At 43.6% G+C, this 19,890-nt stretch overlaps 1 protein-coding gene across 1 annotated transcript in view; it reads right to left on the bottom strand.

Annotated features, from left to right (window-relative positions):
- Window positions 1–19,208, bottom strand: part of LOC311012025 (phospholipid phosphatase-related protein type 4-like) — a gene marked incomplete at its 3' end in the record, with an annotated part of 160,176 nt that extends 140,968 nt beyond the window's left edge. Inside the window, exon 1 of the mRNA XM_084007298.1 lies at window positions 18,996–19,208. Within this exon, the coding sequence (XP_083863424.1) occupies window positions 18,996–19,079 (84 nt within the window). The 5' untranslated portion in view covers window positions 19,080–19,208. The remainder of the gene's footprint in view (window positions 1–18,995) is intronic.
- Between the last annotated feature and the right edge of the window lie 682 nt (window positions 19,209–19,890).

The following is a 19,890-nucleotide window of genomic DNA, read 5'->3' as shown; positions in this document are numbered from 1 at the left end:
TTAAATTGTGCAAAAATTTGCATTCTGATGCCAGATGTAGCATCTAACAAAATAAATAATAATAATACTAGTCCCCCAGGAGCGATACAAAAATAAAAAATGTACAAATTAGCAGAGTAACTGAAAAAAAGTAGGGGACATGTTTTCATTTTATGTACAATGTACTATTATAAACCTCAAACACAAAAGGTACATATTCAAGAGGTAACACAGCAGTTTCTTCTTCTCATTCTTCTTCTTTTTGTTTTTTAGCCTATTATTTTTATTATTATTATTATAATCAAAGGTATGGCATACAACTATGAAGGATTGGGTGTAATGCAAATAAACATGAATTTCCTATACCCCCCCCCCCCCCCCCCGTTATTTTAAAGCTTTTATTGGTAATCAGCCAAAACTGGAATTGTCAGGTTTCCATCAGCAGTGACTTAACACGAGTCCCATTCAGCTGAAAGAACACGAAACGGTTAGGAAATAAAGAAGATATGTGAAAGTACTAACAGAACAACTAAACTTCAGACCATAGAGTGTCAGTTAGAAGCTACAAAAGTCCTGAGAGCAGAACACAGTTTTAAAAGTCTTTGCTGCTGAGACGTGATGAATCTCTCATAGAGGGGAGAAGGGGGGGCTGTCCCGGGCTGCAGCCCCCCGACTGCTGTCACTGCTAAATGAATACAAAAAAATTATATTCAGGGATTGACCTTATGACCAACTGCCTAATATTGTGTAGGTCCGCCTTTTGCCACCAAAACAGCCCTGACCCATTGAGGCGTGGATGCCACTAGACCTCTGCAGGTGTGCTGTGGTTTCAGGCACCAAGCCGTCAGCAGCAGATCCTTTAAGTCCTGTAAGTCATGAGGTGGGGCCTCCATGGATCAGATTGTTTGTCCAGCACATCCCACAGATGCTCGATTGGATTGAGATCTGGGGAATTTGGGGGCCAAGTCAACACCTTGAACTCGTTGTTGTGTTCCTCAAACTGTGTTATCCTGCTGAAAGTGGCCAGTGCCATCAGGGAATACCATCTCCATGACAGGATCTACATGGTCTGCAACAATGCTTATGTAGGTGGTCCCTGTCAAAGTAACCACATGAGTGGCAGGACCCAAGGTTTCCCAGCAGAACATTATCCAAGCATCACACTGCTTCTGGAGCCATATGTTCCCCGGGTAAGCGAAGCACACACTCCTGGCTATCTACGTGTTGTAAAACGAAACGTTATTCATCAGACCAGGCCACCTTCTTCCATTGCTGCGTGGTCCAGTTCTGATGATCATGTGTCAGCATGGGTACCCTGACTGGTCTGTGGACGGGGGTCAGCATGGGCACCCTGACTGGTCTGTGGACGGGGGTCAGCATGGGACCCTGACTGGTCTGTGGACAGGGGTCAGCATGGGCACCCTGACCTGTCTGTGGACAGCACGGCCCCCATTGTTCTGACACCTTTCTATCAGAACCAGCATGGACATTGTCAGCAATTTGAGCTCCAATAGCTCGTCTGTTGGATCGGACAACAAGGGCCAGCGTTCACTCCCCACGTGCAGCATTGGCCGCCCATGACCCTGTCGCCGGTTCACCTTCCCTGAACCACCCCACAAGAGCCGTAGATTTGGAGATACTCTGAACCAGTTGTCTAACCATCACAATTTAGCCCTTAAAGTCATCATAATACTTACATTTGCCCATTTTTCCTGCTTCAAACACTCAACTGAGGACAAAATGTTCACTTGCTACCTAATATCCTGTCCCCACTGACAGGTGCCATGATGACATGATAGCCAGCATTATTCACTTCACCATATGTATAATCTGAAGGCATAATGTTTATAGTAGAAGAAAGAATTATTATTAATGTTACGTTCCCAGAAATAAAAGTATGAAGGACAAGGATCACAGGTTGAGAAACTAACAAAATATTGCACAGCAACACAAATTATGGGTCAACTAGTCTTAAGTGTGAACTAGTGTTCAAAAAGCTGACTGGAAAAATGAAAACTCAAGCCACTCACTGATTCTATCAAAATGATGGGAAAAGAAATGGGAGACACTGAGAGGGAACAAAATAGCAAAAAGCTAAAAACGCACATTCAAGACTTACTCAAACACAAGCACAGAGAGCCAACTGAATGTGTTGACCCTCTAGACACATACCACACACTGAGCAGGGATCTGCAACTCCCATATATAACCTCTCTGACTGGCTTATGGCAGTCACCTGGCTGAATGCAGTCAGCTGAGGGAGATCATCACAGGTGCACCCAAGAGAAAAAAATCATGGGAAGTAATTTTGGAACATGTTTTGGAACATGAAAGAAAATGTTATGGCAATCCATCAATAGTTGAGATTTCAGTCAGGAGATATGGCCATCCATAAAGCTACGTGTATCTTAAAACCATAGATACCGTACGTCATTTAGAGGTGGGGAATAATTGGTACAACATGGTATTGCAGCATTTTGCGTGGCAATATTATATTGATAAATGGACGCCAAGCATCCATGTTTTATTTTTTATACTATTAATTGCAAATATGAATTGAACCTTTTGGTAACAATTACTTTGCTTAGTCCACTAGATGTTGCTGAATTTTTCAAGTGAGATGAAGAAATAAAACAGATTTAATGAATAGATAAAACAGATGTTGACTAACAGCATGTATCTAACCCTAACCCTTGCCAACGAGGATTGAAAAGTTTAAATTCAGAATCGATGCATCATCTGATCAGCTCTTCTGATCAGAATTAGCGAGATCATCAAAACAATTTAGAACCAAAATCAGGTCATTGGGAAAATATCAGCTGATCGGTGGCTGCACCCGTAACCTGATGAAAATCGAAATGAAGCAATTGACTTCAGCAAAACCAACTAAAAAAAAAATAAAAAAGACATTTACAACATAAAAGATGGAGAAAATGGATCAACATGCGGCGGCAAAGTTAATTGAGACAGTGGAGATTGGAATAAAATCAAAGAGACATCAGATCACGGTTTTCCCTAAACAGAAATGAAGCAAAACTGACATTCCACCTAATAATAATAACTTTATTTATATAGCACCTTCATAAACATAGAGCAAAGCAAAGCACATATGATTAAATACACATATACACATCACATTTATACACATCAAAAGGGCAAGAGAAAGTAAAGGTTGGTAAGATGATGAGGTAAAATGACATTAAAAAGACAATAAAATTAAAAAGACGACATCACATAAAAGTCTAGAAGAATGTTTTAATAAGTAATTTAAAAGAAGTAACTGATTCAGCAACCAGGGGCCCTGGTGGCTTTGAACCACGACTTTGGAATGGTTAGAAGGGCCCCGCCCGAGGATCTAAGGCTGCGAACAGATTCGTATGGGGTCAGCAATTCTAAAATATAGTCAGGGGCTAGACCCTAACAAGCCTTAATAGTGATCAGTCAAATCTTTAAATCAAGTCTGATACGAACAGGGAGCCAGTGAAGTGAGGCTAAAATTGGAGTGATGTGATGTTGTTTGTTAAAACCGGCGAGAAGCCTAGCTGCCGAGTCCTGGACTAGCTGAAGGCGGGAGAGTGATTTATGGTTGATGCCAGTTAAAAGAGAGTTACAACAATCTAGACGGGGAAAATATGAGGGCGTGAATGACATTTTCTAGATCGGGCTGAGATAATGTTTAGAATTTTGGAGATGGTTCTGATGTGGAATAAACAGGACTGAACAACTTTATTCATATGTGGAATGAATGTGAAGTCTGATTAAAAAATGATGCCTACATTTCTGGCAGTGGACTTGCGGTTGACAGACAGTGGACCAAGGCTGATGGGGCTGGTGATGGTGTTGGGCGGATCGAACAGTATTATTTCAGATTTGGAGGTGTCTGAGAGGCCGGGTCGTTGGGTCTCAGTGGGAGGACAATCTGTGTGTCGTCAGCATAGCAATGAAAATAAACATTGTGCCGCTAGACAATCTGGCCGAGTGGAAGCATATAAATAGAAAGGAGGAGCTCGGTGGTCCTGGGGGAGGAGCAAGACAGTTGTAAACATTTAAAATCTGACAGAATGCCCTCGATCCACCGGACTTGCCGACTGGGACTTTGAGGGCAGTTTCAGTGCTTTGTAAAACTCTAAACCCAGATTGAAATCTCCCAAATAAATTGTGGTGTGAAAAAAAACTTTTGATAAAAAAAAGGGCAGTTTAGAGATTGCTCTAAAATGATTAAAATCAATGTTTAAAAGCCGATGGAAAACATCATGGATTAAAGAGCTGTTAACAATGGATAAAATACTGGGTCCAACCATGTTAAAGACCTCTTTAAGAAACTTGGTTGGAATAACATCAAGGTTGCATGTGGTTGGTTTCATGTGGGAGAAGAAGAATAGTCACTGCTGTTTGAAATGTTTTCATTGAGTCTTTCAAGATTTCATTTAAAACATGACGGCCGTTTTTTTTCCCCATTTCTCTCATTTCTTCTGTAGTCTCTCTTCACACCTGACAGGTGTTTCTTGATGTGCCTTTACAAGATTTTCTTGATTAATTAAAATTGCTTTGTAATCCGACACACATATATCATATATATAAAACCAGATCTAGTGTATGACCTTTAGAGTGAGTAGGTTCATTCCCAGCTTGGGTGAAAATATTCTAAAACATTCATAAAACCGGTAATAAAAGTCAGAGTAGGACAGCGGGCATAAATGTTAAAATCAGCTAAAATAAGAACCCTGTCCTGATGAACTCGACCAAGGTGTTCAAACTAAGTAAAAGCATTACCCCCCCCTATGGATAGCCGGGGCTGATGTAGATGCTATGCTTATATTCAATCAGATAAGTGCCGTCCTCCTGATTGAGCCATGTCTCAGTGATGATAAAAAAAAAGTCTGACAAATTTAAGGTGATGGGAAACTCATGACATAAAAGCGAGCACTTCGCTCGTCTACTTCAGCTGGCCGGCTGGTACCACCATCACTGAAATCAAACAAATGTCGCTCAGCAAAGTCCAGACTCTTCTCTGTTCTGGCGCCTCAGTGGTGGAACGAACTCCCGACCAATGTCAGGACAGCAGAGTCATTTGCCATCTTCCGAAAAAGGCTCAAGTCTCACCTGTTCAGACTTCACCTCAACTCTACATAGCATGACCCACTAACCCCCCCCCCCCAAAAAAAACCCTTACCTATAGCACTCTGATCATAGCACTGTTGCTCTTAAGGTACTACTTTACTCAGATGAGGACCTAACACTTGTTCTATTTTTAGCTCTTACTTTTTTTGGTTTCTTTGTTTCCTTCTTTTGACAAATGTACTTATTGTAAGTCGCTTTGGACAAAAGCGTCTGCTAAATGACCTAAATGTAAATGTAATAAAAAAAGACTTATTGTTCAGGGATCGGATGTTTAAAAGACAAACGTTTACTGGGTGAGGGGAAGAGTGGGGGGAGAGGGGGCTGGTGCCTGAGGTGACAGCAGAGGAAGAGATGGGTGGGGGGACCCCGAGGTAGGCGTGAAAAAACTGTTTGCTTTTTGTTTTTTTAAGTAATTTTTTGGGCCTTTTGGCCTTTATTCAGATAGGACGGTGTTGCAGATTAAGGGGGAGCGATAGATGGATATGACATGAAGAAAGGGCCACAGGTTGGAATCAAACCACTGCAGGGAGGACAGCCTTGGTACATTGGACCCCAAGTCTACTGATTTAGCTATCGGGCACCTCAAACTATCAGCTAAATCAATAAAAGATGAAAGCACTGAGTCTCTATCTTTCTGAGCTCAGCTTCCTGTTCCCCGAGAGAGACACTGACCTCTCGTGGCTTCTGCTGGTCACTACAACACATCGCATCAATACAGCTTCGAAAGAGAAAGAGCAGCGTCTGGATTTATGACAGATTGAAAATCAGACCATCTGGATTTCTAAATACCTGTTCTACAGTAATGCCGCCTAGGCCAAATAAATATCACTTGTTGTCAGTTGACCCGATGCCTTTACAAGATTTTCCTTTTAGTCAAGCAAATAGATGTAATCCATGACTTGATCAGGTAAAATTCCTGTGATTTTCCTGCATTATAATCATTAAGTGAATTTCCATAATGTTACCTCACTATCCAAATGAAAGACAATTGTAATGAGTCCATCAGTTCTCTCACCATCAAAACAGACTCCATGCTGGTTACACCGGGGAAAAACAGCATACAGGAAGTGACTCAATTTATGACATTAATATATAACAGTAGATTACTTTTCTTGTAATTGTATCATTTCTCTGACGGTAATTGTCTGCTAAACAGCCACACTACTGAATATATTTATTAATAAATATTTCCACGTTAAAGATATTGCTGGATGACGTATAATGACTAATCTCAATACCAATGAAAGTTATCACAAATTTACTTCAGGGTGAAATAAAATCATAGTCTGCAATATAAATGCACAATTATTAAATTATCTTTCATGACTGAAAGCATGATTTGTAGCCTACTCTTGGAGTGACTAATCAGAATTCAACAGGAATCTTTTTTTTTTTTTTATTCTAGACAGACACAGTTGTCTCACTCTCATTACCTAGGAGTATATATGTTTGATAGACGAAAACAAGCATTATCGAGACAACATACCACTTCTAGCAAAGATTCCAATTACACAAGTTAAAGCTGGACCCAGGTAAGATGACTGCCACATGGTTCCATCCTGGAACGCAAGGGAAATCTACTGTCTTATGTCAATCAGTTAGGACATTCAATTGTTTTCAGTGGTCATGTGACTAGTACAAATGAAAATGGAGGTTGTTTATCTGTGTGTCCAGACAGTGTTTTCACAGCTCACCAGGAAGAGAGAGGACGCAGCTCTGGAGACAGATGTCTGTGGTTACTTATTTAGGTAGCTGGTAGCTAGGTATCTCCTTAGCTTGGTAGCTAGGTATCTAGTTAGTTAAGTATGTAGTTAGCTATTAAGTTAGTTAGATATCTAGTTTCTCAGTAGTCAGTTTGGCCGCCCGCTTCCTGGATGAACTCCCAACTAGGTCTGGGCTGCTCCTGATGAGTCAACGGATGGAGTCCTGGTGGATCTCCTCACAGACCTGAATCAGGGCCTCTGTGAGCTCCTGGACAGTCTGTGGTGGGCTCCATTGGATTTAAGTCAGTGAAATTGTCATCAATGCCTTTGTCATCCAGGGGTTAGTCCTGAACCAGGAGGAACCCATGGCCCACTGCACCAGGAGTAATGCAGGGCCCTATGCACCAGGAGGAACCCAGGGTTTACTGCACCAGGAGAAACCCAGGCCCCACTACACCAGGAAGAACCCAGGACCCACTGCATCAGGATGAACCCAGGACCCACTGCATCAGGAGGAACCCAGGGTTCATTATACCAGGAAGAACCCAGGGCCCACTGCACCAGGAGGAATGCAGGGCCCTGTGCAACAGGAAGAACCCAGGGCAAACTGCACCAGGAGGAACCCAGGGCCCACTGCAACAGGAGGAATCAAGGACCCACTGCACCAGGAGGAACCCAGGGCCCACTGCAACAGGAGGAGTCAAGGACCCACTCCACCAGGAGGAACCGAGGGCCCACTACACCAAGAGGAACCCAGCCAGTGCCCACTACACCAGGAGGAACACAGGACCCACTGCACCAGGAGGAACCCAGCCAATTCCCACTCCACCAGGAGGAACACAGGACCCACTCCACCAGGAGGAACCAAGGACCCACTGCACCAGGAGGAATGCAGGGCCCTGTGCAACAGGAAGAACCCAGGGCAAACTGCACCAGGAGGAACCCAGGGCCCACTGCAACAGGAGGAATCAAGGACCCACTGCACCAGGAGGAATGCAGGGCCCTGTGCAACAGGAAGAACCCAGGGCAAACTGCACCAGGAGGAACCCAGGGCCCACTGCAACAGGAGGAATCAAGGACCCTCTGCACCAGGAGGAACCCAGGGCCCACTACACCAAGAGGAACCCAGCCAGTGCCCACTACACCAGGAGAAACACAAAACCCACTGCAAATGGAGGAATCAAGGACCCACTGCACCAGGAGGAACCCAGGGCCCACTGCACCAGGAGGAACCCAGCCAATTCCCACTACACCAGGAGGAACACAGGACCCACTCCACCAGGAGGAACCAAGGACCCACTGCACCAGGAGGAACCCAGGGCCCACTGCAACAGGAGGAGTCAAGGACCCACTCCACCAGGAGGAACCCAGGGCCCACTACACCAAGAGGAACCCAGCCAGTGTCCACTACACCAGGAGGAACACAAAACCCACTGCAACAGGAGGAATCAAGGACCCACTGCACCAGGAGGAACCCAGGGCCCACTGCACCAGGAAGAACCCAGGGCCAACTACACCAGGAAGAACACATGACCCACTGCACCCGGAGGAAATCAACACCCTGTGCACTAGGGTTGTCAACAAATATTCTAAATTTGAATATATATTTGAATAGTTGTTAAAAACAGAATTTCTAATGTAAAAATTAATATTCAAATCATATGTAACAAAAAAATACGGCGACTGTCTCCTTTGCGGTGGGCATTCCCGCAAAGGCATTCCCTGAGGTCAGGGAATGTCGGTTCTATACCGAAAACTTCAATTAATGTTAATAATATTTGCGTCAAGGTCTGCACGGTGGTGTAGTGGGTAGCACTCTCGCCTCACAGCAAGAGGGTCCTGGGTTCGATTCCTGGGTAGGCCCGGGTTCCTTCTGTGTGGAGTTTGCATGTTCTCCCCATGTAAGCGTGGGTTCTCTCTGGGTTCTCTGGCTTCCTCCCACAGTCCAAAGACATGCATGGGGATAAGTTAATTGATAACTCTAAATTGCCCATAGGTGTGTGTGAATGGTTGTTTGTCTCTACATGTTGGCCCTGTGATAGACTGGTGACCTGTCCAGGGTGTACCCTGCCTTCGCCCAATTATAGCTGGGATCGGCTCCAGCCCCCCCGTGACCCTGAATACAGGATAAGCGGTAGACAATGGATGGATGGATATTTGTTTCAATCACTGAATGAAGCCTGCCATATGTATGACAAGAATCGCGGCCTTAAACTGCTTGCACAAAACTCTTGATCAGCACTCAGCATTTGTTTATTGTTGTCGTTCATTTAAACCGCTATGACCAGTGAGGGTGCGGGAGAGAGAGAGAGCGTGAGGGAGAGAGAAAGAGAGCGTGAGGGAGGGAGAGAGAGTGCGATAGAGCGAGAGTGAGCGCGAGAGAGACCAAGGTCTGCAGTCTTGGCCATTAGTTCATTTATTTATTTTTCTGTCGGTAATATGTTAAATGTGTTTAAACTTAAATAAATTTCCTATAAAAGGTCTCATTGTATTAATTTGTCCTGTTATTGACGTGCCTAATGCGCAACCAGAAATTTGAATATGTTCGAATATGTGTTTTTTTTTAAAGGGAATATTCAAACGTCATTTTTGAGCAATTTTGACAGCCCTACATCCAGAGGAACCCTAACAGTAGTCAGGGTACCGTTGGATGATGTGGAGGTCTGTGTGAACCTCCAAGGATGTGCCTCCCCACCAGCAAACAGGGACCTGTTTGCTGGTGGGTTTGCAGGGTGATGTTACAGTGCATCATCAGAAAAAGGCTCACGACTCACCTGTTCAGACTTCACCTTGACTCTACATAGCATGACCCACTAACAGCCCCCCCCCCCCAACAAAAAACCTTACCTATAGCACACTGATCATAGCACTGTTGCTCTTAAGGTACTACTTTACTCAGATGAGAACCTAACACTTGTTCTATTTTTAGCACTTACTTTATTGGCAATGATACCTTGTGGTTTCTTTGTTTCCTTCTTTTGACAAATGTACTTATCGTAAGTCACTTTGGACAAAAGCGTCTGCTAAATGACCTAAATGTAAATGTAAATCATGTTCACCACAGTGTCTCCAGACTCTTTCAGCCTGTCACATGGTCTCAGTGTGAACCTGCTCTCATCTGATGAGAATGGGGACCAGTGTTTAATCAGATTACTTTTTCAAGTAACTAGTAGTGTAAGGCATTACTCTACTGAAAATAGTAATAATATTACAATTTTCCGGGCTCGTTACTTGCGTTACATTTGTGGGCACAAGTGGGCCGAGTTCGGCCGTGTTCAGCAGTCTGTTTCCCGGCTGGTTTGCGTGCTGCGCGTGTGTGCGTTTCGCGTTCGACCGAGAGTCCGCCTGTGTGGACTCGCGTGGGGCTGGGCTGGCCGCTGTTTGACCGATGTCCGAGGGCTTTTCACCATGGTCTGGTGGCATCAGGGCCGCGACTTCGGCTGGGTTCTTGTGTCTATTTAACGTCCGGATTCCCCGCAACGCGTCCGAGGGTCTACGGGTCTTTGGCGGAGCCGAAGCCCGGCTTCGCGGAGGTCAATTGTGTCTTTGCGCGGACCTGGAGCGGCCGGAGCTGGACTGAGCTGCGCGGGCTTCTCACACAGCCTTGTGGGCACAAGTGGGCCGAGTTCGGCCGTGTTCAGCAGTCTGTTTCCCGGCTGGTTTGCGTGCTGCGCGTGTGTGCGTTTCGCGTTCGACCGAGAGTCCGCCTGTGTGGACTCGCGTGGGGCTAGGCTGGCCGCTGTTTGACCGATGTCCGAGGGCTTTTCACCATGGTCTGGTGGCATCAGGGCCGCGAGTTCGGCTGGGTTCTTGTGTCTATTTAACGTCTGGATTCCCCGCGACGCGTCCGAGGGTCTACGGGTCTACGGCGGAGCCGAAGCCCGGCTTCGCGGAGGTCAATTGTGTCTTTGCGCGGACCTGGAGCGGCCGGAGCTGGACTGAGCTGCACGGACTTTTCGCCCGGGTCTGGGGGCACGGGTCCCGACATTCCGGCCCGGTTCGATTGCCTGTATAGGGGCAGGATACTAGTAACTAGTTTAATACTAAAAAAGTAACTAGTAATATAACTAGTTACTTTCTCCAGGGAGTAATATAGTAGTGTAAGGCATTACTATTTTTGAGAGTAATATGTAATCTGTAATATATTACTTTTTAAAGTAACTAGCCCCAACACTGATGGGGACCAATAGTGGACCTGCCAGTCCTGGAAATGCTAATGGTGCTGGAGGTCATTTACATTCATTGCCTGTCACTACACTTCACTATAAGACAATTCCCATCCCTCGAACGCAGACTGGCCAATCGGGTACCATCAGTCAGCTCTTAGCAGGGTCTGACAACCATCCAGATCTATTCGATCGACTCACTTGCAATAATTTCAGACTTCAGACTTCTTCATGTTTAGGTTGGTTTTATGGATTTAAGGGGGTTTATCGTTACTATCATAGCCAGCGTCCAAATACCAATAATATACGCAAGATGACATTGACAGTGACATCAAAGAAAATAAAACAGATCGGTTCCTGAAAAATAAGGAATGGAAATCCATACCAGTACAAGAATGACAATGAGCAACTCTACAATGTACAAGATACTGGGAAGTGCACGTACAGGCTAAGAAAAAAAAAGGCAAATGCCACCAAAGTGCTATCTGATTTGATCTGATTAAAACTAGTCCTTGGTACATGTGTAATAGTGATGCTAGTTCGGGAAGGTTGGAAGGAGACATTTAGAGGTAGCTAACATTCTCAGATATGTTAGCAAATCATTAACCAGCGTAAGCACTTCTTTGCTACACTAGGTTCTTTTAGCGAAGGGTCAATTGTCATAATTAGAGTTATTATTTTTTAATTTAAAGATCCCAAATTATACTCAAATGAGCTCTGCTGAACTCTCCTGAGAACAGGCTGTTTCTGTGCCTGCACCTTTAAATGCTAATGAGCTCCGTCTGTCATTGCCTACTTAGAGAGTCATGGAAAGGATGCCGCTCACGCTAGCGGTAGCATGCGCCAACGTTTACGTGAATGTATCGCTATGGCTCGCCTATGTGGCTCAGGTGAAGTTGCTGGGTCCCGTATGGTTGGGATAGATCCTGACTCCTTTTGTTACGTAACAACAGGAGCTGAATCTGAACAGCCTGTAGGAGCACCATTTTACCAGTGGGGGGGCTGCAGAGACCATGCAGGAGTTGCTTGTTTTCCTCATTCTGGGAGTTGACAGGCTCAGGGAGGACCAGTTTAGATGTGTAGAGACCGGAGAAAACGTCATTTTCATAATATGGGACCTTTAAAAGCTAAAAACGTGTTTCTGGAGGTGACAGTGACCTTTGACCATTACATTTGAAGCAGTTCTTCTTGAGTCCAAGCAGGCGATGGTGCGTTTCTGAGATATCTCGTTGCCGAGAATGGACTGATGATAAATGTCCAAGCTGTATGTGTTACCATTTTAAAGGCATATCAAGCAAAGCTCTGGTAGCCCCTGTCCACACAGAGGAAAAGCAGGCTGCTGTTCTCTTCTGAACTTCTCTAGTCCTGAACACACAGATGTAAAAATACACCCATTCAGAGGGCCATGTTGCCTAGCAGCCAGCTGGTGGGTAGGATGGTGTGACACTGGCTCAGATAGAAAATGGAAGAGAAACAGCGAAGCACCGTCAGGGAGAGAAAGGAGAAACAGGCAAGAATTAGGAGAGATTCACACTGCTTTTGGAGCCAAGGAAATTCAGCACTATCACCAAATAATCATAAACATGATGTGCAATTTGGGGTTTTCAGCAATATTGTTGATTCTAGAAAAAAAGGCAAAGCTGAAGCTATCCTTTATCCTGCTCTATTCAGTTACCATGGGAACATTTCAAGAAAACAATCAAATCCACACAAAGTACATGCCATTATACATTCATCTATTAGTCAGTGTGCAGAACACGTAATACACAGGACTGATCATAGTTGGATCCAATTTTCAATCCCCTTCAAAGTCTGATTTGGAAGTTTGCAAGTTTTGGGCAGTGGGCATCACCAACAAGCACCATGAGATAAAACGTCACCATCATCCTGCCAAAATAATTGTGATTCACCATATTATCCCTTTAATCGTCAAAACATGCTTTAAGATAATAAAATGGTATTAAAACATGTGGTTTCACTTTATATTTTGTTAAGAAACATTTTATTGCCTCACATCTATTTTCATTCCATATTAAATAACAATCAAATCATCTTTCATAAGAATATCATGAATAATAAGGTCTCCCTGAAAAAATAGTGAGGTAGACAGCTTTTCAAGTTGTAAGTTATGATATTAATGACAAATCATTCCATAACCAACTTATTGTGAGTGTTACTTATCTCAATCGATGATAAAATCCTATATCGTCAGCTACTGAAAAATATCAACTAAATATAGAATTGCATTTATTTTCCAAGGTGCTACACCATTTGGAAAGTGCCAGGGTTATTGGGGTTATGTTCAATTGAGGGTTAGGTTCAATGTGGGCTGGGCGATATGGAAAAAAATTGTATCACGATTATTTTTTTCTGATCAGTAAATGTCCTGTAAATATACAGTATATCACAATATGAATAGTTTTTTTATGTCTTTCTTTCTCAGGCTTAAAGGTTCCTTTTGAGTGAGATGTGAAGATATGACGAGGTTAATTTTGGTTCAAATATGATTTATTTTCTCTCTGTAGCTGAAGATCACACAAACACTGAATATAAAACTGAATTTCAAGTAAATAAAATGTCTATTTATACAATGAACTAAAATCTTAATTCTGACCAATCAGAAGTTTAAAATGTGACAGAACACAAACTAAATTCTAGTTCCAAATTAAAAACAACATATTTCTAATTTGGGGCATATAACGACTGGGACCAGCAAATAATTATATTATCTGCATTGACACCTATACATTTTTTACAATCTCAGAGGTCCCATTGGAGTCTAGCGGAAGGGGCGGGACTTCGCTACTCTATTTTCAAACTCCCTTTGAATCTGAAAACAACAGCAGCAACCTCAGAGCTAGCAACTCGTTTGTGTATCAATATTTGTCTCGTCAGACAGGTGACATACATTTTTTAAGGTTTTATGCAGAGTTTTGCGGATGAATAAGCCATGTTAATGACGGGGCTCAATGTCCAGTCAAAACAAGTTTCCTCCCGACACTATATTGCTGAGGCACCACAGCGGCTTCCGAAGCTTAGCACCACACAAGACCATTGTGATTGGGTGAAAGAAAGACAAAGACATTTCTTTTCCCCGATCTGGGAAATGTGATATACACTAGCCAGACCCTTCTACTGTGGAGACGGGGCTTGCAAAGCACGACTTCGCAACACCAGACCTCCACTGTGATGTGCCGAGCTTACCACCTGCTTCTTAATAACTCATGAATGAATAAAATAATAAATTAAGTGTGACCAATGTATCACAACATATATATATATATGTGTGTGTGTGTATTTTTTCTCTCTTTAAATCTACTCAGGAAAGAATAAATCATGCTGCATTAAAACCACTGTAACCAGTACAAGCTAGTCGAAGGAGCTGCTTGTATACACAGAACTGATCAGATGTCATTAACTGCCAACATCTGCTGTAGCGCTCCGGTTCAGCCATCAGGGACAATGACACATCACTTTATAGGTTTATCAGTTTGCCTATTTAATTCACCAGATTAACATAAAAACTGATATTCCCATTTAATTGATTCTCTGTAAATGGTATCTGGGCCGGCTGGAGCGAGTCGTCCCCCAATGGGAAGATTGGTGGTTCGAATCCCAGCTCCTCCAGTCTGCATGCCGAAGTGTCCTAGGGCAAGATACTGAACACCAGATTGCCCCTGACGGCTATGAATGAGCTAGACTAGATCCTCATGTGAGGTGGCTCCTCTGCCATCAGTGTGTGAATGTAGACTGAATGTGGTGTAAAGAGCCTTGAGTGGTGGAAAAGATGAGAAAGGCTATAAATGGTCCATTTATCTCACTAAATGTAAAGAGTTGGGCAAGTAACTATTAAAATATAATATATGATATATTACTAGTGTTACGGCTGGCTCAAATGGCGAACAATGGACACACCAGAAAATATAAAGTAATACAGGAGCTGCAGACTAATCAGCACAGGTGTCTGTCAATCTGCTGATAAACCTGGAGGAGCAGGAAACACCAAAATACAACAGGACGTCACACTAGTTACTTTCATTTCAAATAAGCAGAGTACATCATGTTTCATGGTAACCGCACAAGCACACAAGCTTCAGCTTATTATGTCGGAATTACTTTCCTCACTTATTTGTGTAGACCAACCTAGAATTAGGGACATATATCGGAATTATCGTAGACAAGTGAAAAATAGAGCCTGACTTAAAACACAGGATACAAAAATGCATTTAGATATGTATGTAACCTTTATTTAGAGAGATTTACAATCATGTTATGTAAGATGATTTGATTGTTTTTCCTTTCAAAAAGTGATGGGTCATTGAGGAAATGAAGTGATTCCACTTTGTTTTAGTGAGATCATTTTTAGAGGTTCAAACATATTATGATGATTATGGGGATAATATTGTGAATAGCAATTGTTGTGGCAGCATGAAGGTCATGAAATGTTCATATCGTCCAATGCATCACCCGGTTCTCTTGGCAATAAACTGTAAACCAAAAGGAACCCAAAGGGGAAAAAAAGCTAAAGATGCGCTAGAGTGCTCGGCCCACCACGTACATGTCCCGGTACCGGTTACGTTTCTGGTGCTTTTTAACGTTTCTAACGACGACGCTCCGACAGTTAAGGCAGCGTTCCCAGCCCGGCTCTGGCCGTACTGCACGATGTTGGCCCACCGGCAAACCGGAGACCGAATCAAACGTCCGGTTCTTTAAACTACACCCAACCGGACTGCCCGGTTCTTTGTGACACCGGCTTGGACGGAGACAGTGAGACAGGACCAGCATATTATGCTACGTGTCCACAGGGGCGTTTTCAAAATGCTAGTTGACGCGCCGCTTGCCAGTATTGCACGCACGGTGGGCTGCCACTAGGAGGATGATTGACAGGTGCTCTCCTTCCTACAACCATGGGCACACTTCATGGCTGCACCTGATTGGACGACGCTTTCACTCCGCTGTCTGCTGGATTTCAAAACAGATCAAAATGGCGGCTTGTTTGGAAACCTTCTCTTATTTTACGAAAATAGTTCACCGAAATGTGTTTCTGAAAACATTTTATGAGATAAATAAGCTATGCAGTTGCTGAATCTGTCTTTATTTTAGATCGACAATGGTCAGTTTAAAAGATTTTCTAGAGCGTTCGAGAGGCTGCGAGTTTAGCCGGATACCTCTGATTTGCATAAAGTAGACTCGACCTCAACTTCTCGAAACTCGCCATGACGCTACCAGAATGCATTGCACGGCTTCTCACATAGACAATGAATGGGAAGCGTGGAAATAACGCTGCCTGTGGACACCGTGGGGGGGGGAGTCTGAGACAGGACCGGTGTCTTACGGTGCGAGGGAAGACGGGTGTTACGGACACAGCAACTTTCTGTATGAAAAAAAAATGCTGTGGGGAAAAAACATTACGCTGCATACATGAACAGACGTGTTAGGAGCACCGATGCGACCAAGGAACATATTTAGCTGCTGATTTTTGATGTGCGCCCTAAATGGTCACTCTGGAGCCCTGGCTTCCTCAAAAACGGTCCGTGTGGAACAATGATCCCTGCGCTGAGCAGGCCACACAATGTATAATAGACAGAGAAAGCATTTTTACACAGATTTCACCATAATCCCAGAAGAACTCTCAATATGCTGCAAATCTCAGCTCTTTTAAATCAAGACTGAAGACTTTTTTGTTTGCTGCTGCCTTTCAGTAAACAATACTATCTGTGAACTTCTTATAATGCACACAACGGACATTTGTGTTTACCCACAAAAAAACGTTTCCGTGTGGACGGCCTCTAACAGTAGTTCTGCAATTAATGCGCGCCAGTTTTTTTTTTTTTTTTGGGCTAGAGTGCCATGCAAGCCTTTTTATTGTTTTATGTAGAGAGAGACAGTGTGGAAAGGGGAGATAGAGGGGGAGGACATGCGCGAAAGAGATTGCCGGGCCGGGAGTCGAACCCCTGATCTCCGCACCGAGGCCCAGCCTCCGTACATGGGGCGGCTGCCTTATCCACTGCGCCACCGACCGCCCCAATGCTCGCCAGTATTATTTATTTTTATACCGTGTATTCTCTGTGTAAATCCATGCACCGAGCCGTGCCCTCCCTTCCGTTTCGGTTCAATACGAATACATGTATCGTTACACCCCTATAACGCACTGTAATTTCTATTCTTTGATATTCTTGTTTTTATTTTTTATTTTATTTGCTTGTTTTCGCCAATGCTTTTAATGTTTTATGTAAAGCACTTTGAATTGCCCTGTTGAAAGGTGCTATACAAATAAAATTGCCTTGCCTTGCTAGTCCACATTGTGGTGCATCACCTTAATTGCTGCTCAGAGGAGAAACCACTCTGCCCCACTACTCTTCGCCCACAAACACTCACAACAACAACATTAAACTATCTCAGGTGGAGAATTAAGTCTGCATTTTATGTGTTGAATCTGAACTAGGTATCACTGACTCTACTCTAACCTGGTTGACATCATACATGACAAATCTCAAACCCAAACTCCTCTTCATCCCGGGAAATGACTGCCCTCGCATGGACCTGTCGGTCACTGTCGAGGACATCACAGTATTGCCATCGTCAACTGCGAGGAACCTGGGGGTAATCCTCGATGACCCCTAACATCACTGCTGTGGCCCGATCCTGCAGATTTGCCCTCTACAATATCTGCAGGATTCAGGCCTTCCTCACAAAGGATGCAACTCCTGGTCCAAGCACCGGTCATCTCCCGCCTTGACTACTGCAACTCTCTCCTGGCTGGACTCCCGACCTCAGCGACTAAACCATTGCAGCGTATCCAGAACGCTGCAGCACGCCTTGTATTCAATCTACCCAAATTCTCCCATGTGACCCCCCTCCTCCGTGACCTCCACTGGCTCCCTGTTGCAGCACGCATCCAATTTAAGACGATGGCACTGGCCTTCAGGGCCATCAATGGAACGGCACCCATCTACCTTCAAACACTGGTCAAACCACACGCCCCGAGCACTTCGCTCCTCTACTTCAGCTGGCCGGCTGGTACCACCATCGCTGAAATCAAACAAATGTCGCTCAGCAAAGTCCAGACTCTTCACTGTTCTGGTCCTCAGTGGTGGAACGAACTCCCGACCAATGTCAGGACAGCAGAGTCATTTGCCATCCTCCGAAGAAGGCTCAAGACCTGTTTAGACTTCACCCACTAACACCCCCCCCAAAAAAAGTACTTTTATGTTGTTACCTATAGCACTTTGATTATTATTCCTAAGGTATGTTTGCTGAACAGCTACTACTTTACTGAGATGAGGACCTAACACTTGTTTCTATTTTTTAGCTCTTACTTTATCGGTCGTGGTTTCTTTCTTTCAACAAATGTACTTATTGGAAGTCGCTTTGGACAAGAGTGTCTGCTAAATGTAAATGTAAATGAAATAGCATTTATGTGTTCAGCTGCTAGTGAGAGACAAGCTGTACCTGTCTGTCTGCAGCGCTGCTGGGGGAAGATGTGTGCGTCAACTGGAGGATGCGAAGACAGCCTGTCGGTATCAATATTTTGCAAACTAGTATCTAATCATACTTATTTTCAGGATTGATTATTAGCGGAGAATAGATTTTTTTAGACAACCCTAGTGTGTGTGTGAACGTGTGTATATATTTATATAAACACCAGATACAAAGATGGATAATATATATATATATATATATATATATATATATATATATATATATATATATATGGAGAGAGAGAGAGAGAGAGAGAGAGAGATGTAGATGGATAACGGATAGATGAAAGAGATCATAGGTAATAGATAGATGGATAAAATATATATAGCTAAATAGATGGATAATAGATGATATACAGAAGATAGATAGATAACAGATATATAGATGGATAATAGATATATAGTAGATAGATCATAGATATACAGATAATATATATATATATATATATATATATATATATATATATATATATATATATATATATATATTGATATATTGATATATATTGATATATATTGATATAGATAATAGATAGATATTTCACCTCTACAAAATAAAAGCACGGCAGCAGAGTGACGCTGTCCTTGGTCTCATTCCCGCCTTTCAGTCGCTCCTTGGCACGAGACATCACGAGCGGCAGGTGGTCTCTCCCGTTGTCGGGAGACAAGGAGCTGTACTTGATTCCCGTCGTAATTTTGGCGGAATTCCGAGAGAGTCCGGTTCCTCCCAGGCCTTTAACGGCGGACCTCCATCCCCCAGCGATGTGCGCTGGAAGTGTCGACGAGTGTAAATGGGATTTGTCCGCTAAACTGCGTCTTGGTTTTTCTTGGAGGGGTGTGTGTAAAAAATGGTGCCAGCGCAGGACTGGCAGCGTGTCCCCCGAGCGTGATGGGCCCGGGCCCGTGTGCTGATGGAAGGTAACTCCAGTCTCGCTCTCTCCTCGAACTCCGCTCTGCAGCTCTGCCGCTTCTTCTCTCCTCCTCCTCCGCTCCGCTGCGGCAGGTGACTGCTAAGTTAGCCAAAATAACCACTGACATTTCCTCTCCCGATTTTCAAAATAAACACAATGTTTCCTCTTCGATCAATGAGTATCTGAAACAAACGTGTGTGCAAACCTTAGTAACCTTATTATTAGACGTTATTTCCTTATGAGTTTGCTTTTATTTTGGGGGTGGAATATTACAATTAAAATAATAAGCACATTTGGTCTATGACGCCTCATTTTCGCGACCTTGACGCATATGAGCGGTGGAGATCACTGAACATATCCGTCTCTGCACTAAATGAGGGCAGACCTCTTTCTCAATTAGGCCTCTTTATACATCTTTCACTGTCGTGTATCCAGAGTTACTTGCTCACTTCTTTTGGATAGAGAGAAGAAACTAAAAGAAAGACCTCCATTATTTTGTGTGTAAAGAGTGTGGCTGCTTCATGCTTTT

This window comes from Eutrigla gurnardus (assembly GCF_963514095.1).
Source record: "Eutrigla gurnardus genome assembly, chromosome: 4".
NCBI lineage: Eukaryota > Metazoa > Chordata > Actinopteri > Perciformes > Triglidae > Eutrigla > Eutrigla gurnardus.
The sequence above is the reverse complement of the archived record's forward strand: the minus strand, read 5'-3'. Positions and strand labels throughout refer to the sequence as shown.